This window comes from Nomascus leucogenys, chromosome 22a (assembly GCF_006542625.1).
Source record: "Nomascus leucogenys isolate Asia chromosome 22a, Asia_NLE_v1, whole genome shotgun sequence".
Lineage (NCBI taxonomy): Eukaryota > Metazoa > Chordata > Mammalia > Primates > Hylobatidae > Nomascus > Nomascus leucogenys.
Window position 1 is genome coordinate 137,779,413 of NC_044402.1, and position 26,097 is coordinate 137,805,509.

Below are 26,097 nucleotides of genomic sequence, written 5' to 3' on the forward strand. Positions count from 1 at the left end.
AACCAATTAATCCCTCCTTCTGAAATAGAGTAAGAACAAATCCCACCCTTCATGCCCACAGTTGTCATACTTCAATTATTGTACTTAGACATCTGAGCAAAGTTGTTAAGAAAATTAGAAATTAATTTTTCTCCCAAAGGGAAAGCCATCAGCAACTGAACAAATGATGAAATCCACAATGCAATCCCAATGGGTAAGGATCAAGGAGGGGGTGAAATTTTAGGGACTAAAACAATTTTTACTTACGGGTCCACCCTCATCACCAGGATAGCCTCGGTAGCCATCTTCTCCAGGAATACCCTGAAACAAAGTAAATCGGGTCCTTTGTTCAATCCCGTGGTCTTCTTTGTTCGGGAGCAAGGATCCCCGTGGTCCCCGATTCATTTGGCAGAGCAGCACTAAAACTCAGCATGGCTTTCCCTGTTACTGCTTTTCCCCTCGGTATGCCATATTATGATTCTCTCTATCAGGATCTCTAAGGTTCCTGCTCTGCCAAGAAAGCCTGTTCGTTCCTACTGACTCAGAGCAAATGCTATGACTTCCAGCTGCCATTTGCAGCCAGGCTTCTGTCAGGGATGCCAGCTCCCTTTAACATTATTTTATGAAATGAAGGACCAAGATGTTAAAGCACAGATCCCCTTATCCTGTGCAAAAGGAGGGTCCCGCCTGAACCATCTTCACTGGAACAGGCCCCAGCAGAGCAGCACATGGTCTGCCTCTCAGAGCTCCTCCTTCTAACATAAGAAATGGTCTCTCATCTCCTCCTTCATCTCCACACTCTCCTGTTAGAGAAATTACCCCACCAAAGTAATGTCGGACTTCTGACACCTCATCTCAGGGGTGGGCAAGGGTAAAGCCACCGTACCTTTGGCCCGATGCTGCCGATGGGCCCGCGGTCTCCCCTCTGCCCAGAGCACTTGCAGGGAACCCCACAGCAAGCTTTCTCAGCAATGTTGTCCTACCAAAAGGAAGAGAAACCAAATGTTCAGATCTCAAGAAATGCCCAGCAGAAAATCACAAATGTGCTTTAAGGGTCAAAATCGGATGCGTGGGGGTTTCACGGTGCGAGACGAAGTACCTCCGGGTGACATTTGCTGGACGACTGGCCAGTAAAATTAGGAGGGCCCAGCTCCTGGCAGTCAGGGTGCAGGTGGGAAGTCACCAATGGGAAAGTAAAGAACAACCAAAGTAAGATAGATCTTATCCACAATGTCACTGCAGGCTGGACCTTATTTCTAGAAGTTTCTGTCATCAAATCTTAACTATAACTTACATATGTTCCAGTTCCAAAGTGCAAAGCCAAGCAAATGGCAGATGGCCAAGACTGAAGGTGGTTCCAGAACAGATATCCATGACCACCCTTCCTTGGAACCAGGGTGAGAGTCATGGGATGTGGTACCAGCCCAGAAAGAGGCCTCCAGAGCAGCCGTGGTGGGAGCAGGCACAAGTGGTCCTGGCCTCGGAGCCACAAGCTTCTCAACTCCAGGTCACACAGACACCCCCTACATTCTCATCCCATCCTGCCCCTGACCTTGTGTGGGAAAGGGCGTGCCCAAATACATTTCCATCTGCTAAACTAATGGTGGGAACATGCAGTTTCTTCCAATGAGCTTCCAAGAGCTTTCCCTTTCTCCCATATCCCAGATTTGTGAGCTAACTCAACCTACTTCCACCAATAAAAAAATCCTGATTCTAGCCCTGCAAAGAAGTATGGAAGAAAGGAAGGAGCCGGGTCCATTCATCCCATTCTCATAGCCACAGTCCACTGTTGCTACCACCAAAGAATGTCTGAGTTCGCAGCTCAGCCCCACATCTCCCAAAAGCTCCATCCCCAGTCTAAACCCAGGAGGTCACACCTCCATCTGAGAGAGGCTGGCCCTGGGGAGAATTAGGAAGCCTCAGAGGGAGCTTCATTGACACAGAGGGAAACTAGAAAGGGCAATTAAAGCACTTCTCCACCCAGAAACAGCCTTTCTTTTCCTGCACATTCTTGTTTTTATCATGCAAGATTTCAGATGCTCTTGACACGGTTTCCTATTTGAGGATGGCCAATCTCGATGGTTTGCATTCCAGCAATGGTGTTTAAAGAGGAAGTTGCTAAGGGAGCAGAGAAAATGCTAAGGCCACAACCTCAGCGCACCCAGGATCCCCTTCCAGCTCGCTGGATTTCCAGCGGTTTGCCATCTCCATTTCCAGATTCACACGTGTTATGGCAACAAGGCAGTTCCCAAGCGAATTAAATAAATTTAATTATCCACCAAGGCACCCCTCCCCCATTCACCTAGTGATAATTAACTTCATTCTCTTGAAATGCCAAAAGATGTGGTTTGTGTATAAAGACATAAAAAAACTCACAAGCTGCTCTGCTAGTTCATAATCCAAGTCCAGCAAGTTAAGCCTCAGAGGCCTGTCATACATGAACCCTCGCCCAAACTCCAGATGCATTAGCCGCTCCAAGTTGGCCACTCGTTCGAGGCCCACCAGGATCAAGGCACGGACACCTGCAAAGAAAGACACATTTAATACAGCTCACCTAGGCGCATGGAAAATGCAATGTCCTTTTTTCCTGACTACGTTTTTAAAGAAAACTTCAGTGTAAAATTTAGCTTTTAACTTAAATACATTTAATCAAGTTAATTGGCTACTCTGAATAGTTGAAATACTCAGACTTTGGACTCTGCTGAATAATTGTTTCTGGTATGTCGATAACTAAACCTATTACTAAAAATATAGGAAGTGGCATCCATGAAGTGTATTCATGCATGAGTTCTCAAACTCAGGCCCTCTGTAACACGAGTATGCTGTGGGAAGTATTGAAATACTAACACCTCCAAAATCAGATAATAGCAGCCTCATCTCCATTGCTTGGGAAAAGTAAGCTAATAAATAGAACGTTCTTAGGATAAATTGCACCTCTGTAATGGCATCCACTTTCTGATAGTCAGTGCTACCAAACACCAAAGCAAGTGAAGAGTCAAAGGTCACATCTGATAACAGGCATGGCTGTCACCTTATGTTTGGTACATCATTGCTTACATTATTTTCTTTGTATTATTTGAGTGTATCGTTATTAAATGTTGAACTGTGATAACTGCAAACCAAAAATAGAGCAATGTATTTTTATTAGTAATTAATTCCTAGTTTATATGATGAAGTTAAATGAATCAATATTTCATGATCTTTGCAAAAGCATCATGCTTTCTGAACATTCTATCACCTGAACAGCCACAACACAGCAGTAAAGCTAAGTACAGAAGGAATTTTTGTTAGCTCCATCCCACAGCTCCAAGCAGGTGATGAAGGGCCATGACGCTGGGATGAAGAGTCTCCCAAGACACGCTGCTCCCTTGGGGCACTGCATTAGCAGAGAGGTTTCTCTCCAGCAGAGCAGTGCATCCCGCCTCACCGGGGTTTACTTCTCATATTTAGAAAGCCTCGGCACCTACCTTCTTGGCGGAGGTCCTCAGATGCTCTGTGTAAATCAGCCAGATCTCCATCTGCTCCATCAGTAAAATGAATGATCACCTGAAGATAAGAGAGCTGTCAAATCCCAGGCAAACTAAAAAGGATTGTTGCAGACTGCTGATAGAAAACTGAGAGATTCGCTGTGTCAAACCCTTCATTTTACACTTAAGGAAACTGAGGGCCCAAGTTGAGGAATGATTACCCATGTTCACAAGATTTTGATATTGCACTTAAAATGGAGGAGTATATTTGAGTGCTTAATTTATTTAAAAAAAAGACAAGCAGCAATGACAATAAAAACAATTTATCTCATTCTCATATTTCTAAGGCGTAGTTTCTGCAAATCGTATGCATATGTGTGCGTGCATGTGTGTGCATGTGTGTGGGTGCATATGTGTGCGTGTGGGTGTATTGTGTATGCGTGTGTGCATGTATGTGTGTGCACATGTGTGTGTGCATGTATGGGTGTGTGGGTGTGCATGTATGTGGGTGCGTATGCGTGCATGCATGTGTGTGCATGTGTATGGGTGCATGTGTGTGCATGCATGTGTGTGGGTGCATGTCTGTGGGTGCTTGTGTGTGTGCATGTGTGCATGTGTTATGGGCTAAATTGCGTACCCTCAAAACTTGTATGTTAAGTCCTAACCCCCAGTACCATACGAATGGGACTGTATTTGGAGATAGGGTCTTTAAAGAGGTAATTAAGGTTAATGAGGTCATTAGAGTGAACCCTAATCTAGTATGACTGATGTCCTTTTAGAAAAGGAGATTTGGACACAGACACGCACAGAGAGAAAGCCATGTGGAGACACAGGGAGAAGACCCCTGACTACAAGCCAAGCAGAGAGGACTCAAGAGAAACAGCCCTGCCGACACCTCGAGGATGTCAAGCCTCCGAGACTGTGAGAAAACAAATGTCTGTTGCAAAAGCCAGCCAGGCTGTAGTACTTCATGATGATCCCTAGCAAACTCACATGGGGTGTGTGTCTATACAATATCTATGCACGTATATACACACATGCATGTACGCACACATACACACAGAGAAATGAAAGTGGAGAACATACCTGACTGGACTATAATTAAACATAAATCAATCACAAATTCAACTCATTCAAGTTAAACTACTGATTTCCAGGATTTTTTTAGAGTTTAAGTAAGACTACCAAAATGAGGAAGACAGGACATGACATTAGATCAGTTAATAAGTAAGGCCTTTTCCATACAGACACTAACAAGCCAGTTAACCATGAAGAGGATTTAACTTGGAAGGGGCTTCCTCCTTTCCAGTAAAAATCTGGAAATTGCCCAGGGAGCACCTGAACCAACGGGCCCCACGGACCTTCACGCTGTCCGGCGAGGACTGTCTGAACTTGTTCTGATAGACCTTCAGGGTGTCCGCCGTGAGGACATAGGGGTGCTGGCTGCGCATGCTCCGGAACTTCTCGAGCATCTCTGGCTGGTACTCGTCAAAGTCAAAGGCCTCCACCGGGCCCGAGGGCGTGTTGGCCACCACTGACACACGCACGGTGGGCGAGCGGCCGCCGCTACAGCTGACCCTGTGCATCTGGCTGATTCTGTTCAAGATGGCGTCCACCTTGGACTCGAAGCCCTTCTGGGCCACAAAAACATTCTGGTCTCTAGAACCATCAAACCCCAGAATCACATCCAGATTACAAGCTGGAAAGGAGAAATACAGGTGATGAGTTCTCAGCTGGGGCTGAGGAGATGAACTCTACTTATACCAGCAACAGGGACAACCCAGGCAGAGGACCAGGGCATCGCACTCAAGTGCAAAATGAGACCTGTGTGTGTGAGCTTTGAGAAGCAATTCGATCCACCTCTCTCACAGAGAGAAATGAGGGTAGCTGTTAGGTGCCAAATAGTAAGCTACTTTAAAAAGTTGGCTTTTTTGGTGTTGTTCATTAACTTTGGTGTGATGATACAGCATCGGTGTTTAGATGCACCCCAAGTTTGTGCTTTAAATTAAAAGCACTTAAAAATCAAATATTCTGATCTCAAATACTTGATCTAATACATCTATAATTAGACACAGGAATCAATAAATCTGAATTGTTTGAGGGATTAAGGAATAGGGGAGAAAAGTAAATCTTATAAAAGCAAAATAGGATAGACTTCTACTCTTATCTTGGAAGAACGCCCTAGGTAGTGGTGAGGTGGGTGTCAGGACCAGTCCAGGTGGGTATAAGTAAATGTGTGAAGCAACCAAATGCCTAAGGACTCCAGAGGTCAGCGCCAGGGACCAGACAGCTAAAGAGGCACAAACATCAACAGGAAAGGATGGAAAATATGCACATAATGGGAGGTACCTTTGGCAGCATCAGTTACACCAGGGCACAGGGTTTCGTGCATCGCATCATGCAAAGTTTCCAAAACTTGCTCGCTCAGTTCAGACAGCTCCTGGACGTTGCCCACGCGGAACGCCGTGGCGCTGTTGGACGCTATCTTTCCGACCTCCTCCGAGTCGATATTCCTCACTCCAACAGCAAACACTTTGACCCCCCTCTGGGTGAGGGCCAGGCTCACGTCCTGTGCATCTTCCACCGACTTCCCTCCCGTGATCACAAAGGCAATCTGAGGGACCCGCTGGTCCAGGCGGCTGCCTGCCTCCGGCACGAAGTGGTTCACCCGCAGGTGCTCAAGGCCCACCTTCGTGTTGGCGTGCCTTCCCCCTTTGTAGACCACTTTGTTGATGGCGTCAATAATCTGCCTCTTGGTGGAGAAGTCCTTCAGGAAGAATTCATCAGTGGGGTCAGAGTTGTACTGGACGAGCCCCACTTGGATGGAGTCGCCATCTTCATAAACCGTGTCCACGATTTCAGACACAAAACGAAGCACTTCCTGGAAACTGTCCCTCCTGAAGTTGATGGAACCATCCAACAGGAACACAATGTCTGCTTTCTTCTTCTCTAGAAGTGATTAAAGTGAAAATAAGGAGAGATTGGGTTTCTAGACACAGAACATAAATACACAAAAGGTAAAATTAAATAACTGAAATAAGACATTCCTAATAATTTATTCACAGTGAAATCTTCACTCAAATCCATGCCTCTCTAGTCTGTAGCTCCTGAATTTTCAGCTCCCAAACATGCTAAATACAAGAAGATGAATGATACATCCTCTAAACAAAAAGGAAAGGAGAAAAATTATTTGATGTCACACTCTGTGAAAACTCAGTGACAGAGAACTTCAGTTATCCCAGGCAAAATGGCATTGTGACAAGAATTCAATAGGGACCTGGTTTTGACATTTGTGACCTCAGGTGTTTTAGGAAATGCCACTAGAAGTTTCCTTTGTGGTCAAGAATTTTAAATGGTTCCTGGAAGTGAAGAGAGGTGTGTTAGGGGAAGAGCAAGGAAGGACTGGGAGAAACAGATTGGAAAATAGGAAGAGACCCCATTAATCTTTGGATGATGGTCTGAGAGCTTTGTAGGAGCTGGCTGAATATCAGTGGTGTGGAGGGTAATTTCTTGATTATAATTAAGCAATTGAGACTGGAGTAGAGAGGAGGAAGCATGAGAGACAGTGTGAGGGATGTGAGATGTGCCACGGGCAGCCTGGTGGGGAGCAGTGAGCCAGGAAAACAGGCATACTGCTCCCCCTTGAAGAACCAACCCTAATGGTTTGTTCAGATGTCTACATGGCGATTGCCTGGAGGAGGGACAAGGAAAAACATGGGCTGGTGGAGAGATCCACTTTGCTCTTGCAGCCCCAAAGGCGAGAACCAGGAGTACGGGGTAGAAGCTGAGGTGGACGGCTGAAAGTCTTCCAGGAAGGTGCTCCCTGATGGTCCCATCAGGCCAAGGAATGAGAGGACCTGGACTATGGTGGGCATCTGGCCACTGGGCATGGGCCAACTTCAAAGTCATGTTCAGTGGGGCATGGACTGGCTGATTTCAAAGATGCCATCCTATTCTGAGAGTCAATGAGTTTGTAATTATCTCAGAGCCACACTACAGAACATTTCAATGGGGCTATGATTAGTCTCAGGAGTGATGGAAGATCAATAATATGCTTCCTTCTGCAATTTCAATGGAACTACTTTTCCAGTATTTAATTTCTAATATTATCTGAAGAAACAACCCAGAGAGAAGAAAATTATTTAAAATGACTACTGATTACTTTTTTAACTAAAAAAAAAAAATGTTGATGTCACACTCTGTAGTCATGGGTCACACAGTGCGTACCTGGCCGTGAAGGAGAAGGGGTGTCCACCCCTGGAGGTGCAGGAGTGGCCGCGGAGGGTCCAAACGAGTTCATGATTCTTTCTTCTATGTTGGGAAGCTCTCTGAACTCTCGCACTGTGAAGACCAGTCTGGGGTCATTGGTGATGGTCTGCAGCTCTGTTCTGTCGATGTTCCGGTCTCCTACCCCTAAACTCACAATCCCCGAGGAACGGATCACCTGGGCAAACCTGGACACGTCGTCCTGGGATTTTCCACCCAGGACCAGGACCAGGTGTTGGGGCACCCCGTCTTCTATGCGACTCCCTGCAGACTTAACAAAGAGGTTTCTTGCCACAAATTCGAGAGCCTTGCCAGTGTTCAGTGGGGACCCCCCTCTGAGCCTCAGGCGCCGTATGGCATCCAGCACTGGGGCCTGGGATCTGTAGGTCTTCAGGTAGAATTCTGGGAAGACATCATTGCTGAACTGCACGACCCCAACTCTCACTTTACTGGGGCCAATGTTGAGTCTTCGAACAATCCTGCTAACAAAATCTCGAATATGCGCAAAGCCATCTGGCCTAACTCCCTCAGAGCTGTCGATCAGAAAGACGATGTCTGCAGCATCACTCTCAACTGCTGCAGATCAAAGAAGAAAAAGGGAAACGTTCAGTGTGTAAGTAGCCCTCGCCCGGGTTTGGTGTGCACCTTGCACCATAATCTTAATCAACCTTAAGATTATATCCCAAGATGCATGTGTTGTTTGTATCTTGGGCTTTTTGAAATTAGCCATTAAAAATTGGACCTTTTACACCAAAACTATTTCTGCTTCTTGAAATATTTGATGTTATCCAAAACGTGTCTTTCTGAATTTACTCTATTTAAATTTTGGCATTGTGGTCTGAGTTACTACTGATTTCTAAAATGTAAGCAGCCTTTAGAAATCAATCTTGGGCTACCATAATCTACAGAATCATGAACTGTTGCTACTAGAAGAGACCAGTGCCACTGGGGTCTATATCTTTGTTGTACAAGAAGAGAAACAGCTGAGGCTAAAGGTCCTCACCTTGTCCAAGGCCATCATTTAGCAAGCGAGACCCCTGAGGAGCCCAACACCATCCAAGCATGCTGCCCAGGCTCAGCCCATGGGGGCAGGGTATGTATAACACAGTGCCATATCCAAGGGGTCACATTAACGCTCCCCAGGCATTTGTGTCCTCGTACTTCCTTTTTGCTCACACATCTCTAGGATTTATACAAAGTTTTTATTTTTCACTATTATTCCTCTATTTCCTTTTCTTTCTTTTTTTTTTTTTTTTTCCTGAGACATGGTCTCTTTCTATCTGCCAGGCTGGAGTGCAGTTGCACAATCACAGCTCACTGCAGCCTTGACCTCCCAGGCTCAAGCAATCCTCCCTCATCATCCTCCAAGCAGCTGGAACTACAGACTTGAACCACCATGCCCGTGCCTTTATTTTTTTAATTTCATTAAAAAAATTTTTTTTATTTTTTGAGATGAGGGTCTCACTATGTTGCCCAGGCTGGTCTTGAACTGCTGGGCCCAAGTGATCCTCCTGCCTCAGCCTCCCAAAGTGCTGGAATTATAGGCATGAGCCGCCATGCCCAGCTTCCCCCACCCACCCTGACTCATTTTCTTTACATTAGTGCATTTTTAAAAATATTTAATTAAATAACTGGTTTAAATGTTTGTTTGTTTGTTTGTTTTTGAGATGGAGTCTTGCTCTGTCACCCAGGCTGGAGTGCAGTGGTGCGATCTCGGCTCACTGCAACCTCCGCCTCCCAGGTCCAAGTGATTCTTCTGCTTCAGCCTCCCGAGTAGCTGAGACTACAGGTGTGCGCCACCACGCCCAGCTAATTTTTGTATTTTGAGTAGAGATGGGGTTTCACCATATTGACCGGGCTGGTTTCGAACTCCTGGCCTCGTGATCAGTCCGCCTTGGCCTCCCAAAGTGCTGGGATTACAGGCGTGAGCCACCACGCCCGGCCTAGTGCATTTTTAACAATAAAATTAATCAAAAGATCCTGAGAAAGATGAGCCATGTTTTCCTATTAGTTAGAATTTTAGGTACTCCTCAGATGCTATTTTATTAAACTTTTATGTTGCTACTCCACACATTTCAACCTGCCCTTTGCCTCATACACAATTGGGCTATTTACAGTGTAAATGCAGCACAGCGGAAGCTGAGCAGCTCTTGTGATGGAGCTGTTTACTCTAAGAAAGAGAGAATCAGCCCCCACACTGGGGAGCTGGTCCAGCACACACGGCCTTGGGGTTCTCCTGTTGAGCACACATGATCTCACAGAACCGCCACAACAGACATGGCTACTCTGTGATCACGATGGGGCAAGATGAAAATAAGACCACATTGTAACCCTATCTGAACACAGACAAAAAGAAAAACATGGTGCAAACCACAAAAAGGACAAAAACACCCCCTGTCCTGGTTAATAAGAGTGACTGCTCTTCTCTACCAATCTATACCAAGGCCATCCTGCTTCTAGGGAAGACTTAAGATACAGCTACAGAATCACCTCCACATCTTGACAACATCCAAGCCAGGCCAAAGTTCCTTTTTTTTAAGCCTTCCACAAAATGACCTGCCACTAGCTCAAGTCCCCCCATTCCTTCTGGCCACCCTCCTATGGAGACGCCCCCATGCTTTGCCACGGTATGCATTCTCCCTGGATGCCATGAGCAATAGACCCAACTTGTTCAATCGCAGGTGTGTCCTGGTGGGGTCTGGCTGGTGGGCATAAAGAACATAAAGGCGCTGGGCGCAGTGTCTCATGCCTGTAATCCCAGCACTTTGGGAGGCCACAGCAGGTGGATCACTTGAGCTCAGGGGCTCGAGACCAGCCTGGCCAACATGGCGAAACCCCGTCTCCACAAAAAATACAAAAATTAGCCGGGCGTGGTGGTATGAACCTGTAGTCCTAGCTACTCAGGAGGCTGAAGTGGGAGGTTGGCTTGAGCCCAGAAGGCAGAGGTTAAAATGAGTTATGATCATGCCACTGCACTCCAGCCTGGACAACAGAGCCAGACCCTGTCTCAAAATAAACAACCATAAAGGTAAGGGCATACAACCTTTATTTTAATTTAATTTACTATGAGTACCATGGCCTTTGAGCCTGTTATTGTTCATATGGAAAGTGCTCCAAGGAGAACCTCTGACGCCCCCATCTCACCTGGAGGTGGATAGCGAGTGCTGGCCAAGAGCTTCTGGATCTGCTCTGAGGTCAGGGTCGTGATGGGCGTCAGCAGTTTCTGCTCCAGGCTGGGCAGCTCCCGGAAGGTGCTCACCGAGAACACATACTCGGGGCTCAGCGAGATCTTCACCAGCTCCTCCTGGTCTGCGTTCCTGGCGATCGTGAAAGGGGCCACACCAAACTGCTTGAGCTCCACCGCCGGGTCGTCCACCTCATCGTCAGACTTTCCGGATGAGATGAGGACCAGGAACTGCGGGACACCCTCTTCAATGCGGCTCCCCAGGGGCCTCTTGAAGATGTTCCTGGACACGTACTCCAGGGCACTGCCCACGTTGATCTGCCGCCCTCCCTTGGGCCTCAGCCGCTGCACCGCGTTCTGCACTTCATCCTTGCTGGAATGGGCGTTCAGCAGGAACTCCACCTTGGGATCATCGCTGAACTGGATGACGGCCACCCGGGTGGTGTCGAAGCCCACGTCCAGGTAGTCAACCAGCCTCTCTATGAGGGTGCGGATGTACTGGAACTCAGGCCCGGCACGTTGGGACCCATCGATGAGAAAGACCACGTCCCTCTTGCCGCCAACACCTGCGAAACAAATGTGAGCATGGTTTCACCTTCATCGTCACCAAATTCTTAGCGTTCATGAGCCACCACCCAGTTTGTCATGGAGTCACAGGCAGAGGATCCTAACACCAACCACCACTGTTAAAAGTCCAAGAAGTGGGAGTCCTGGGCATTTCAGTGTTTACACATCAGAGAGAAGGGGCACAAAGGATGAAAAACCCGACGGAGGCGGAATCAGAAGAGCTGCATCGGCACTAGCGAGGATGGTGCTTGGGAAGGAGGCGACCTGCACTGCATCAGGCGCTGCTCAGGGACCCGAGGGTCAGCCACTGGGCTTCACCAGAGGCAGGGACCTTGTCAGATGGAGTGACCTCAACTGGAGCACTTGGGGGAGGAGCAAGGATGAATGACTAAGTAGGGTGGGCTCAGAGAGGATGAGAGGAAAGGAACTTTAGAGTATAGATAAGTCTTTAGAAGGAGACAGGTGCTGCTGGCAGGGGAAGTGGAGCATCAGAGAGGGTGTTTAAGAGAGAAGAAGCAACGCATTTTATCATGGATGGAACCATCCAGTACAGTGGAGAAAGGGTGACACAAAAGCAAGAAAGGGAACTGCAAATGGTGCCACTGAGCAGATGAGAGGAAAGGGAGCTGAGGAAGCGGAGACAGGCCACCTAAGGAACCGTGGGACGATGTGGCCAGGGACAGCTCTCTTCGGGTTTACTTGCATTTTCTTGGAGAAATAGGATTTGAGATTACCAGCTGAGAGTCAGCTGGGTCAGGAGAGGTGCGAGAGAAGCCTCCGAATGGGGAGAAGGGGGAAAGAGGGAGGCCGTTCTGGAGCGCAGGAGAGTGAGTGGGCAAAGAGCCACAAGGTTGAGGAAATATGCGTTCCTGACAACAGAAGCTGCACCCGCACTGTGACAATATTCCCAAAGTCCGTTCTCGGCAACCTGGGGCCAAGACACAGCATAACAGAGGCCTCCTGGAGGCAGATACATTTTGGAAATGTTGCATTTCCTTTCTTGTGTTGGAGACGCACAAAGCACATTAATTAGAAAGAAAGAAAGCCTCTTTCACTTTGTTTATCCCACTGTTGACCAAATTTATCTGATCATAAATGCTTAGGAACATCCCACAGAAACCTGGTGGGCCACACTGCTCTCTCCCCCAGACACCAGCGAGGAGAAACCAAGCCCCTCTCAGTTGCACCCAAATAGTCATCCTCACCACCCTCATCACCCACTGTATCCTGCGGTGATTTCCTTTCACTTGCTTTTACTCCTTCCTCCGCTCCTCCCCGCCTTTCCTTCTTTTCTCTCCTCTTGGAAGAGCAGGCGAGTGAGTGCATATGAGGGAGCAAGGCCGCATCTGCCTCCTTCGCCGCTGTGAGCCCCCCCACCTGAGTGCCCCGGGAGAGTGGCCCTTGGAGAGCATTTATTGAGAGGTGGATATATCTTTCCTCCTTCCTTCTCAGCACCAGGGCTCCCACCATTTTTTAGTTTATTGTACCAGGCCTAGAAAGAGGGAACAGGAAGAAGAAAATAGAATAAACTATGGTCATAAGAGCCAGGTGGCCTTCCTGCCAGTTAAGACACTTCTCAGCACCAAGCAAAGTCAAAATTATCTTCACACCTTGGCTCTGGAGATATCAATATTTCAGAGTCTATGTCCCAGCTTGCAGAGAGTCCCTGGTCAGACTCCTTCCTGCCTCACAGAAGGCTGCTGACCAAACCTACCAGGGGGCACAGGACTGATATGGAACAGGCATTATCAGTTAGATGGCCCCTCCGTTCAGATATCTAGACAGAAGCCTTCATGCAAAGTTAAGGAGTCCTGAACTCCAAGCTGCATATATGTCCCTTTTGGAGAATTTAATTTGCCCCAAAACATGAATCTTAGCATCTCCCCCCCTTGAACCTCTGCCATTTCTGCCCATCGAGGCCAAAAAGGGCATGTGGGTTCCTAAATTTTCCTGTAATTTTAGTTTTCACTTCATATGGCAGGAAAAGCAAAATTGAGAACACCTTGTGGCCCACAGTCCAGACAAGTAGCCCCAGACAATGACACCGAGTGAGGATGCAAAGAGTTCCCTGCGTACCTGGGCTCGGTAGAGGCTGCAACACCGGCTGCAGCCTGCTCAGCTCCTCACGGGTGAGCTGGGTCACCCTCTCAGAGATGACCTGTTGGACAGTCCCCAGCTGGCGAAAGGTGGGAATGGCCACGGCAAAGTCTGGGATGAAGGAGATGGTCTGCATCTCGGTGATGTCAGCGTTCCCTATGCCAATGCCAATGGGCACAGCCCCGCCCCTCTTCACGACCACGGAGGGGTTCCGCACATCATCCCCAGACCTGTCGGCCGTGAGGACGATCAGCAGCTGGGGCACGCCTTCTGTTATCCTGCTTCCCGCAGAGCTGACCAGCATGTTCCTTAGGACAAACTCCAGGGCGGCCCCGGTGTTGGGGGTCGGCCCTCCCAGCAGGGTCAGCTGGCGGACAGCGTTGACGACATCCTGCTGGTTCATGTATGAATTCAGGTAGAACTCGGGCCTGGTCCGGTCGCTGTACTGCACGACGGCCACGCGGACCCGGTCCTGGCCCACATCCAGGCTTTCCACCACTCTCTGGACAAACTCTTTCAACAGAGGGAAGCCGCTCCTGACGCCCTCAGAGCCATCAAGCAGAAACACCACGTCCTTTTCGCCTGAAACTGGGAGGACAGCCTGGTAACTCACATAGGACATCAGAGCAACAACTTCATATCAACGAGGTGGGCTGCATAACAGCACCCGAAGGATGTCCAAGTCCAAATCCCTGAACTTGAGAAAAGGACTTTGCAGATGTGATTCAGTTAAGGATTTGGGGATGGGGGGACTACCCTGGAATTAGCCAGGTTGGCCCAATATAATCAATCACAAGTGTCCTTATAAGAGGGAGTAAGAGGGTCAGAGTTAGAGAGAAGATGTAAGGATGGAAACAGAAGTCAGAGAGGAGAGAAAGTGCCAAGCTGCTGGCAATGAGGATGGAGGATGGGGCCAGGAGGCAAGGAATGCAGGCAGTCCCTGGAGGCTGGAAAAGGTGAGCAAATGGAGAATCCCTTAGAACCTGCAGAAAGAACACAGCCTGTTGACACCTTGATTTTAGCTTATCGACACTGGTTTCCAATTTCCAGCCTTCAAAACTGTCAGATAATAAGGTTTTTTGTTTTTGTTGTTGTTGTTGTTGTTGTTTTGTGGTGGAGGGGGCGGGGGGTGGACAGAGTTTCGCTCTTGTCGCCCAGGCTAGAGTGCAGTGGTGCAATCTCAGCTTACTGCAACCTCTGCCTTGTGGGTTCAAGTGATTCTCCTGCCTCAGCCTCCAGAGTAGCTGGGATTACAGGCACCCGCCACCACACCTGGCTAATTTTTGTATTTTTGGTAGAGACGGGGTTTCACCATGTTGGTCAGGCTGGTCTCCAACTCCTGACCTCAGGTAATGGGCCCCCCTCGGCCTCCCAGAGTGCTGGGATTACAGGTGTGAGCCACCGCACCTGGCCTGTTTTGTTTTTGGCCACTAAATTTGTGTTACTTTGTTATAACAGCAATGGGAAACTAATACACCAATATAGGGACCCCTTTTATTTTGGAACTTTTCAATGCTTGAAGAGTGTTGTTAGCTTTCAAAGATGTATTCAAGAAAAAACTTGGGATGGGAGGAGAGATATGAGATGGCAGCACCTGCACAACCACTAGCATTTTATCGATGGGAGGTTTCAAGTGAGTTGCTGCAAGTCACAAGTGGGTTAATGGGAGGAAATGGAAACCAGATGTCGGAGTTACCATCCCAAGCCAACGGCCAATGGGCTCCGTAGTCAAAGGAGAGGCTCTGGAGTCTTCACTTTTCATCGAAAGGCGTACAGGGGAAATTACTCTCTTCACTGCATTTTTATCATTAAATTAAAGTGGTTAAATGAAAAGTCATGGCAGTGTCAATTAGCAGTTGGGGGATTTTAATGCAGAGTTTATGATGGAAATTTATCTGCCTCTTCTAATCCTTTAATTTTTAATGAGTGTAATGAAGGAATTATAACAATATAAAAGCATTGGGTGAATATGAAGATGAAGGCTGTTTTAGGTATAATGTAACCATATGATACGGCTTTTATTATGCATTCAGTAAAAACTGTTTTTGAAAAAGGATTTTAACCACTGATATCTAAATCTTTATAACATGTCTTACTATGAAATAACCTAATGCCCTTAAAAATACTCACCCTGATTCTCCTGAGAGAGCAGCTAGAGAATCAAAGTAAGGAAAGAAATCTCATATTCTATTGTTCCTGCTGAAACCAGCAGGTGATTAATTTTCCACCTTTCCTGTAAACTCAAGGAGGGCTTCTATCTGAGGACCAGTGGCCAGCAGCCTACCCTCAACTCACGCATTAGAGAACTGAGTGGCAGAGCAACTAGCATTTCTCTACCGTACCTGGTGCTGGCGCTCCGTTGTGCACTGATTTTAAGAGATTCACGATCTGTGGTTGAAGATCTCCAATCTTGGGAAGCGACTCGGCAGCCAGGATAAACGCTGGAGACAGCACGATCTGCTCTAACTCAGCAGGGTCCGCGTTCTTGGCTTGGAAGATGAAAGGCACGACCCCACTCTGCTTCAGGTTACTTGCTGGCCCATCCACACGGTCAGATGACCTTCCTGCGACCAGCAGCACCAGGAACTGAAGCACTCCATCCTCGATCCGGCTGCCAGCAGACTTCACAAAAATGTACCTCTGTGCATAGTCCAGGGCGTAGCCCAGGTTGAGGGCTTTGCCCGTCTTGATCTTCATTCTCTTCACAAGATTCAGGATCTCAGGCTTACTCTGGTGCTCATCGAAACGGGACTCCACCTTGACATCATCGCTGTACTGAGCCACTGCAATTCGGGTCCCATCTGGCTTCACATCGAGCTCATCGATAATCTTGTAGAGAAAGTCACGGACAACAGGGAACTGGCCCACAAGATTGGCTGAGCCATCAAAGAGGAACAGAATATCTCGCTTGCTCTCTGCAAGGAAGATAGATTAGGATACAATGAGGGACGAGAGCATAACAGGCACCAAAGCGACTTCAGCCCAGCACCATTTGACAACAGGAGTTGGTGAAACTCATCTGATGACCACTGTGCCAGCAAGAGAAGAGAAAACCCAAATTCATACCACTTGTCTTGAAAATGTCCTATTTCAAAGCAGTGCATATTTGCAAAACTAGTAACTAGAACAGCCTATCCCATCTAGCATCATGCTTCTTAAATAAAGCAAGCCAGGGAAAAGCCCCACCGGGTTGTGTTCTTACATCAGGTGGCAATTGCTCCAGGAAAACAGGCAGCATTTTCAAACTGTTACAAATAAAAGTATTGAAAACATGGCCCTTAATATACTTTTGCTTAAAAAAATTGATGTCAATCTCTAAAAATAAATGGGGGGCTGATATGGGTCAACCACTCAAAGATAACTGGGTTGCCATGAATCTGCTGTAATTGAATGATCAAATCATTAAATTTGAGGTTACGGGCCAAGACCCACAATAGTGCCCATTACTGCTGTGTAGGTCAGGCTCCTTGTCAATGCTTCCCAATCTGTTGTAATGAGACAATAGGAAACACAGACGACAGGCCCTATGGTGCCACAATGTGTAATGTAAATATCATTCTCAGTTCAAACAATTCTTAGAACTATTTTGATTAGGTTTCAATTGGTTTAGTCTTGCCATTAATCTGTGTGATGTTAGCAGACTGGTAGATCTAATACAACCATATCTTACCACCATAATAATTTGCAGTAATAACAATAAGTTAGGCTTCCCCTAGAAATCATTTTACCATTGAATGAAGATGCACCCTTTGTTTGTTTTATAACAAATAATTTTCTAGATACAGCAGATGTTGAACATTTAAAAATCATGTAAAAATACAATTTCAGTGTTTAAATAATCCCAAGGCATATTCATGTAAGAAAAATCTCTCTCTGTCTCTCTCCACCCCATGATCCCCAACTCTGGATTCGAACTCCAGAATCCTCACAGTCATTAGAGGGAAAAAAATCCTTCTGAATAAAGGGTGAGGCAAAATGGACAGAACATAAGCTGGATGTTCTAGACTTTCCTTCGTGAACACCCTTTAGACAGAGTCCAACCTTGCTGGTACAGTGTCTCAAGTCCCCATTCAAACTATTTCAATGGAAGGGAGCCAATTGTCTTTCTATAGTCCACAATGCTCTTGAGTTCAGACTGGCCAACTACCCACCAGGGTGGTGTCTGAGGAAGGAGAGGGAGTTCCCGGCAACAGGGGAGGTTTACCTGGCTGGGCGAGTGGTACTTCCTCCACACCTCCACTAACATATGTGGTTAGGGGCTGAATCAGCTGCTGAGGCAAAGCTGGCAGGGAGCTGAAATCATCCATGAGATACACCAGGCTTGGGTTAAAAGCAATCTGCTCAAGCTCTGCCTTATTTGCCTGGCTAGCTCCCACACAAAAAGTCAGGATGCCTGCGCGTGTCAAGGCGTTGGCAGCTTGCAAATAGGAGTCCTCAGACTGCCCAGCTGTGAGTAGAAGCAGGAGCTGTGGCACGTGTTCACGGATCCTGCTGCCGCCAGCTTCCGTGAAGTGGTTGGCATGGACATAGCTTAGGGCTGAGCCTGTGTTCAGGCCCGAACCTCCCTGGAGCTGCAGCTGCCTCAGGTGACCAAGGATATCTGACTTGGTCTGGTATGTGTTTAAAGAGAACTCCGTTACAGGAGTGTCACTAAATTGTACTAAACCAACACGAATATTGTCATTTCCAACATCAAGGCTGTTAACTAGGTTCATTACAAAGTCGCGCACATAAGGGAAATTGGTTTTTCCAACGTTGGCTGATCCATCCAAAAGAAAGATGATATCCCTTTTGTTTGCGTGAACTGCAGTGAAGCACAGAAAACAAAGTGAGACATACACAACCACGGAGAGTTTTATCATGTGTGCCTACAACACGGGCACACATGCCAACATTTAGAACACAGAGAAAGTCAGCGTGGCAAAGCATGTCCATCTTGTAAAATATGGCAGATAGCTGCATATTTTCCTCTGGTAGTGGCTGGTGTTTGTGAGACATATTGGTAGCCGAGTTTACAAAACCAAGTTGGCTCAAAGAGAGCTACAACATCAAAGTTAGAATGTTTACAAACAACAAAAGTGATCAGAATCCTTGAAACCAAACACTCCTTCCCTAAAAATGAATTCTATGAAGGTGCTGCATCAGTCCACATCACTCATCCCAGCCAGGTTTAAGTGTGCCTGGCTGGATCCTCTGGGGCTCACCTCTACCCACTAACAGAGGGTCTTCCATCCATAGCTCAGAAGCAGTTAGCCCTCACTAACCTGAGAACACGAGTTCCTTAAGGCTAAAAAAAATAGCAAAAGTAGGCTGGTCTCATATTGAAGTCTTCTTCGGACTTCCTTGTTTGTCATTCTCTACTGGGACTCTTCTCCTATTAGGAAGTCACAGCCTTGCTAGGCAATCATCCAACAGGGGAATTCCCCCAAAGTGAGATGATGGGACCATAAATACACAGCAAAATAGAAAGAGACTAGTTGCTAGGCTTGGCCAAAGTTATACACATCAAGAATAAAAAGCATAATTCTCAAAATAGTGTATTTGACCCAACACATTTAGCATGTGCCTTTAAAATTTTATTTTTTATTTCTTCCCTGATGCCCTACTGTAATTTAGACCTCACAACTAATTGCATCCTAAGTTGAACTTTGGCTATCAAAGTGTGGATTAAAAGTTTTAAGAAAAATTTTAAAAGAGAGAGAGAAAGAGATGGATTTAGAAGACCAGGGAGTCTGAAGAGAAAGCATGCATCCAGGCAGTATGGGTCATGCATCAGGCAATCCTCTAGTGATCAAGTCTGCAAGGGGGGAAAGCATCATTCTGTGACACTCATCTTCTCTTCATTAAGGACGGTGAATTGTATTTCTTCAACTCATTAGCACATAGATCTATATAATGTCTTTAAAAATAACTCTCCACTGGCAATCATATTAAATGAGGGATTTGAAGAACCACTGGGTTTGAACTCCACACTTAGCCATTCAATATGCTTTCCCATTGAGGGTAATCCCTTAATGAGAGAGAAGAGAAGGATTAAAAGCTGAGGACACTGTGCCCTAAACAGCTCAGACTGGGGCTATTTAGAAGTAGATGGACAACTCCGGAAAGGAAAGCTACATCCTGGTGATGGGGAGGAGACTGGACAGAAATCACCAGTAGAAACAGAAGAACACAGAGATCTGACAAGTGACCTCCTCGGCCAGAAGCTTCAAAGACAGGTGGCCCATGGTCCTATGATTTAAATCATATGGTTCTTATCACATGAAATTTTATTGCATGACATTGTAAACCATACAATCCTCAACCCAGTGCAAAAGGAAACCTGAAATAAATCATGTTCGTTGCTGCTGTTTTCATCATTTGTTGTCTCTTAGTTAAACACTAACACACTTCATTTTGTTTTGTTCTCAAAGATCCTGCCTGAAGACCACCCCATTGTGTGTCTGAAGCCATCACCACCATACCTTCAGGGGTTCCAGAGAGGGTCCTGAGAGGTGCCAGCAAGCCAGGCAGCATGCCTTGCAATGGGGCAGCTCGGAACTCGGCCGGGATGAACACCAGGGAGGAGTCAAAAGCGATCTCTTCCAGCTCAGCCTGATCGGCACCCTTGTTCCCGATGGCAAAGGCCATTATGCTGCTTCTCTTCAGCTCCTGGGCAGGCTGGCTGATTTCATCTAGGGACTTACCACCTGTGATCAGCACCAAAAGCTTAGGAATCCCCTCAGCAGCCCGGTAGCCGGCTGAACTCGTGAACAGGTTGTTACGAACAAAGTCTAGAGCGGAGCCCGTGTACAGGGCCGAACCGTCCAGGGGCTTCATTTTCCGCACAGCGGTTATGACTTCCCTTTTTGTTGGATGGGTATTGAAAAAAAATTCGGGCCTCACAGTGTCTGCATACTGGGCCACTGCCACCTGGATAAGATCCTGTCCGATTTCCAGCCTCTGGATGACTTTAGCAATGAAGTCTCGGATGGCATTGAAGTTGGCCAGTCCCAGCGCGGATGAGCCATCCACCAGGAAGACTATGTCTCTCTTGTTGACTTCAATGACTGTAGGTGGCAACATTATAAGGCAATTAGAATGGCCTTACCAAGCACAATCAACAATGACTTTCTAGAAAGCTTACTCCATTTAAAGGACACCCTCATTTACTGTGGCCAATGTGACCACAGGGCCACCCCAAAGGGAATTTGTCCTAATAAACACATAAGTTACAGTTGCCCCCCCACCTGCTGGAGGAAAGCTGGCTCACCTTCCACCTTGCCCAGTCAGTACTTTTTACAAAATAGTTGCACAAAAACAAATTTAGTTTTAGTAGCCACCTGTTTTGCATGCTGTCACTGAAAATTCAATAAGTTCTTTTCTGCCATAAATATACAACTTGGCCAGAGTGAAGTCATTGCTTGAATAATTAAAGAAACCACCAATGTCTGCTCAGAGAACCTGTTGCCTCACAGTCTTGATTTCAAAATGCTCATTGTCAAGTGCAAAAGCTGAAAGAGGCTGCACATCCCTGTTCTCTTCAGTTCTATATTCCATGTCTTCATTTGACAGATGAAAGAATTAGTTAACATAAAACTTATGAAAAGGAAAATAGCATCAAAGCCAGCAAGTGCCGCAAACGTTTTTCACTTAAGAGACCTGTGTTTTGGCCAGGCACAGTGGCTTACGCCTGTAATACCAGCACTTTGGGAGGTCGAGGCAGGTGGATCACCTGAGTTCAGGAGCTCAAGACTGGCCTGGCCAACAAGGGGAAACCCCATCTTTACTAAAAATACAAAAATTAGCCGAGAGTAGGGGCAGACACCTGTAATCTCAGCTACTTGGGAGGATGAGGCATGAGAATTGCTTGAACCTGGAAGGAGGAGGTTCCAGTAAGCCAGGATTGCACCACTGCACTCCAGCCTGGGTGATAGAGCGAGATTTCATCTCCAAAAAAAAAAAACAAACCTGTTTTTAAAGATCCTAAGTAATATATATGACAGTGATAACTTAAAGGCAAACCATAAAGCAAAAACATCTCAATAAGATCACTGTCTCACAGGGACTGTGAACTGCTGTATCCATGTGTAGGCACCCCACCCATATTGCAAGAACCATGAACTCTGTTAAGACCACAACTCCTAACCCAGAAACCTGACAGAGTTTCCAAGAGGTAGAGGAACATAAATGATTAAACCTGAGATGGACTGTTTGCAAAATAGTCCTCTGTTACTATATACCATCAGATAGATTGCATGGCAAGTTGATTTTGTAAAAGCAGACAAAGGAAACAAAGTTTGGGATGAAGGTAAGGTAGAACTTTCTAAAAATCAGAGCTACCTTCTAGAATGTATTTTTATTTTTATTTTTATTTTTATTTTTATTTTAGGACAGAGTCTCACACTATCACCCAGGCTGGAGTACAGTGGCACGATCTCAGCTCACTGCAACCTCCACTTCCTGGGTTCAAGTGATTCTCCCACCTCAGCCTCCTGAGTAGCTGGGATTACAGGCACGCACCACCATGCCTGGCTAATTTTTGTTTTGTTTTGTTTGGTTTGGTTTGGTTTGGTAGAGATGGGGTTTCACCATGCTGGTCAGACTGGTCTCAAACTCCTGACCTTGAGTAATCCACCTGCCTCAGCCTCCCAAAGTGCTGGGATTACAAGCGTGAACCACCACATCTAGCCTGGAAACATTTTTGAAATGCAGTTCATTTCTAGTTGTTTGGGCCAGAGGTTGGGAGCATGATGCCTCGGGTGAGAATCGCTGATACATGCCTTAAGAAATCATTTTAGGACAGCAGTGCCTCATCTGGGTGCTCACCTGTAGCATCAAGACGAGGTCTATGTTCTAAGAGAAGGGTAACATGTTATGCACCAACGTCCTTAATACAATAACACAGTTGCCTACTGGTGTAACAATGTGTGCAGAACATCATTGAATCTTTCCTCAATATTGCATGGTCATTGTTATGAACATCCATTCCGGGCTTTCCTTCCTTCAATTTAGAACATGCTGTCTCTCTGGGCTACCCCTTCATTTTGATTTAAAATATTTTTGCAGATAAAACTAATGTGTAGATCTCTAGAAGACTTCTTATACCTTTGTACCATTAGAGAGAATATATATATATATACGTATATAGATAGATACACACATACATGTATATAGACACATATAAATTCCATATATGCTATACCATGAATCTACCACTCATGTATTTACTATGTATATCATACATGACAGAAAAATAGACAAATACTCATATAACAATGACATGAGAAGCTTCTTGCTCCTATACCAAGTGGCCCAGATTGTTATATTCTTCTTTATAAGTACCAGCAATGGCACAACCCTTGGGGTGGGAGAAGATAAATATCATCCCCTCCCCTCCCATGTTTTCCCTCCCTCTACTGCTGCATCACTAAAACTTTTCCCGATGAGCCAGCGAGAAGGAATACCTTCCAGATCTGATGAAACAAGTGGCCTAGTCTCCTTGCACCCAACATGGATTCACCTCTGGGAACCCTGAAATGCACCTCTGGTTCCCAGAGGCTCTGTCCCAGAGTCCCCTTTGATTAGGTAAGAGGTCATTTACGTTTGATTTTTATTCAAGTCGTGGGAGCTCATAACAGATGGTATGCCTAGAACCATGCTTAGCCAAATACAATAAACACTGAAAAATATTGAGTAACTGGAAGAATAACTGAATTCCTATGTTCGCTTCATGACTCTGACGCAAGTCACCTAGCCTTTGCAGAATCATTTCATTTCTCTGGGGGCTGCACCATGAATCTCCTCTGACCCAGTGATAAAAACCTTGGGATTCTCACAGCTGACTCTTCCGTGAGCCACGTCAGGGATGCATATGCACTTCCTTCCACCTGACATAAATATCAACCCAAACACAGCTGTCTTTTCTCTTTAATGTGGCTCTGCAGGGCCTGACTTCACTGCCTTGTTGGGAGATGAACTTGAAGGTCCTGCTACTCCTCGCCAACATGGCACAACCCTCTTCAGCCCTCCTCCCGTGGCTCTTTCTGTTTTCCTCCATGCCTCAGCCCTGCACCTCCATCAGACTCTCCTGACAAAGCCTCCATCAGGCCCACAGTCTTCCTCATGCATCACCCAAGCAGTGGACATTCCTGGAGAAGACCACACAACCAGGTACATGCATGCCACGCTCGGAACTCCAAACCCCCATCAGGAGACCTGTGCCTGCCCACCATCCTCCCACGCCTCCCTGGGAAGTTGGCTGTCCTGTCCTCCAGAGTGACTGTCTCATGGCTGTGCTCTCTGCTCAGCCCTCTGCCACTGCCTCCAAGGCCTCCTCATCTGTCTCTGAGAAAATAGAAGCCCTCAGAGGAGAGCCCCTGCCCCCACCCCTAACCCACATCCTACCTTCCTCTGCCATTGGCTCCCAACCCACAGGTTCCACTCCCTGTGGCTTCTCATCCCCCTGCAGCAGCTGCTTCTCCAGCTTCCACGCATCCAGGGAGCCTGAACCTCAGGCTCCCTGTTCAGTGTGCTCCAGCTACACTGCGTTCTGACAGTTCTGGGAAGGGACTAAGCACCTTTGTGTTGCAGGGCCACCCCTCCTGCTCTTCCTTCTGCCTGGACCACTCTTCCGCCTGCTCTCCACATGCTCATCTGCCTTCGGTCCCACACCTTCTCAGGGCCTTCCGTCCACCTGATCTAAAATTCCCTTCCCCAGTCTTCCTATCACAGCCCTGTTGAGTGCCCCAATGCAACTTATCATGCTCAGAACATTTTGCCTGGTCACTAGTTTATATTATTATTATCTCTTTCCCCATTATCCTGTAACAGACAAGCAGCCACATCTGTCTCATTAAACAGCACCATATTTCCAGTGCTTGGCATAGTGTCTGGCACATGCCAGGTAGTCAAGGATATTTGTTGAATATTTACAAGTTAATCATTGATATTAAACATGATGTTTGTAATCAAGGGGTTGAAACTCTACTTAGCTAGGGAAAATCTGAAACAAGGGTCATGTGCTGCCCATTTTCATTAAAAAGTTGAAACTTCTCCTGGTACAGACATATCTTCACCTGGTGCAACTTCTTTGTCATAAATTCAAGAAATCAAAACCCAGAGAGGTTGCATGACCTGCTCAGGATCACGTGGCAGGTCCACATAAGACCCAGGACCAGAGACCAGCTTTCCCATCTACAGCCGTGTTGCATCGTTGATGTTTGCAAAACATAGGGAAATCTCTGGGCTTCTATACTTTGGGATGCAAACCAATAGTATGCAAGCTCAGAGAAACCTCAGCAGGTCGTAAATTTTCACTTGATTGTTTTCTTAATTGCCAGAGTCACAAAACGGCACCATGATGGAATGAGCGTGAGCGGCTCCAGGCACCGGGCAGGCAGTCCTGCACGCTGTGTTTCCATTGCTTCTCAATGTCCATTTGCATTCAGAACGTTACGCTCAAAATTCTAGTCTCTCTATTAGCTCATCTGAAGGATTTGGGCCAATTTTATGGTCCCATCAAGTAAGAGGAAAAGCTGGAAAACGGTATGCAGCAAAAGCTAAGCCACACGGAATTGGCCTTTCAAACTTAAATAAATGCCAGACACAGCCTTCTCCAGAAGGCAACGCTCACATACACTTTTCTTGCCAGGTCACAGTTCCAATGTACAGATTAAGTAGAGATGCCATAGCCTGAGCTTTCTACCTGCAATTTTTATTACAACAAAAGCCGTGGTTTAAAATCATTTGAAGCAAGTTCGAGCTAACTCAGTGTGAATTTTGTAACCCTTGTAAGGAAATGTGGTGATGTTGCCTTTACATGAATGCAGCACCTAGAACTAATGATTAGCAAGGCACTATTAAGTAGATGTCAGTTCCTTAAATAAATAGATAGTGATATTTTTAATTAAGACTTTAAAATATTCTACTCTTAATTTCATACAATGGTATATTCTCCAAAAGGGTTATTTTTAAATTATTGTCACTGCTTTATCAAAGGAAAACCTCCCTTTATCAACTGTAATTGATACAACGGGTAAAGAAGTATCTTATTACAATATTTATCTTGTAGACCCAGACTTTACTTATAAAGTTAGCCAATAAGAGCTGTGACAATGTGTTATTTCACCCAAGAAAATTTAGATGATTGGTTGCAGATGATAATCAGAGTCTTATAGGAGCCTCGGTATCAACTCACCAGTTTTCATTGAGCCCATACTCTGGAAGGACAATGAAGAACAAGGTCTTATAGTCAAGGACTAATCTCGTCAGAGCATCCCAGTGTGTAAGCAACACTGGAAGTGAGTTGGGTGTTTCTGGAAACTGTTGGGGGCCACTGTGTCCCTGATTTACCAAATGGCATCCTACTGGCCTGACCTAGGTAATGAAATTGATAGGTCTGAAAAGTGACTGATGGCTCAGAAAACAGTTCAAAAGGTAGAGGAGGCTATGCATCCTGATGCCCCCACCACACCTCCTATGTTTGTTAAGTGCATATTTGTTATGTGACTTGGCTGGTTTTTTTGTTTTTTAAACCACTCCAGTTGGCTGTTTTGC

The 26,097-nt window shown here is 46.3% G+C and overlaps 1 protein-coding gene across 4 annotated transcripts in view; it reads right to left on the reverse strand.

The window, feature by feature from the left end:
- COL6A3 (collagen type VI alpha 3 chain) overlaps positions 1-26,097 on the reverse strand; it is a 91,159-nt gene that overhangs the window by 36,490 nt on the left and 28,572 nt on the right. For 2 of the 4 annotated variants that reach the window (XM_030802861.1, XM_030802859.1), the window contains 12 exons: positions 20,025-20,609; positions 17,765-18,364; positions 15,903-16,475; positions 13,540-14,148; positions 10,857-11,462; positions 7,674-8,288; positions 5,796-6,395; positions 4,808-5,145; positions 3,447-3,525; positions 2,356-2,501; positions 866-958; positions 247-300 (listed from right to left, as the gene is read on the reverse strand). In XM_030802861.1, coding sequence (XP_030658721.1) covers positions 247-300; positions 866-958; positions 2,356-2,501; positions 3,447-3,525; positions 4,808-5,145; positions 5,796-6,395; positions 7,674-8,288; positions 10,857-11,462; positions 13,540-14,148; positions 15,903-16,475; positions 17,765-18,364; positions 20,025-20,609 — 4,898 coding nt within the window. Of the gene's footprint in view, positions 1-246; positions 301-865; positions 959-2,355; positions 2,502-3,446; positions 3,526-4,807; positions 5,146-5,795; positions 6,396-7,673; positions 8,289-10,741; positions 11,463-13,539; positions 14,149-15,902; positions 16,476-17,764; positions 18,365-20,024; positions 20,610-26,097 lie in introns of those variants that run through there. The other 2 variants (XM_030802862.1, XM_030802863.1) reach the window with 2 other exon arrangements.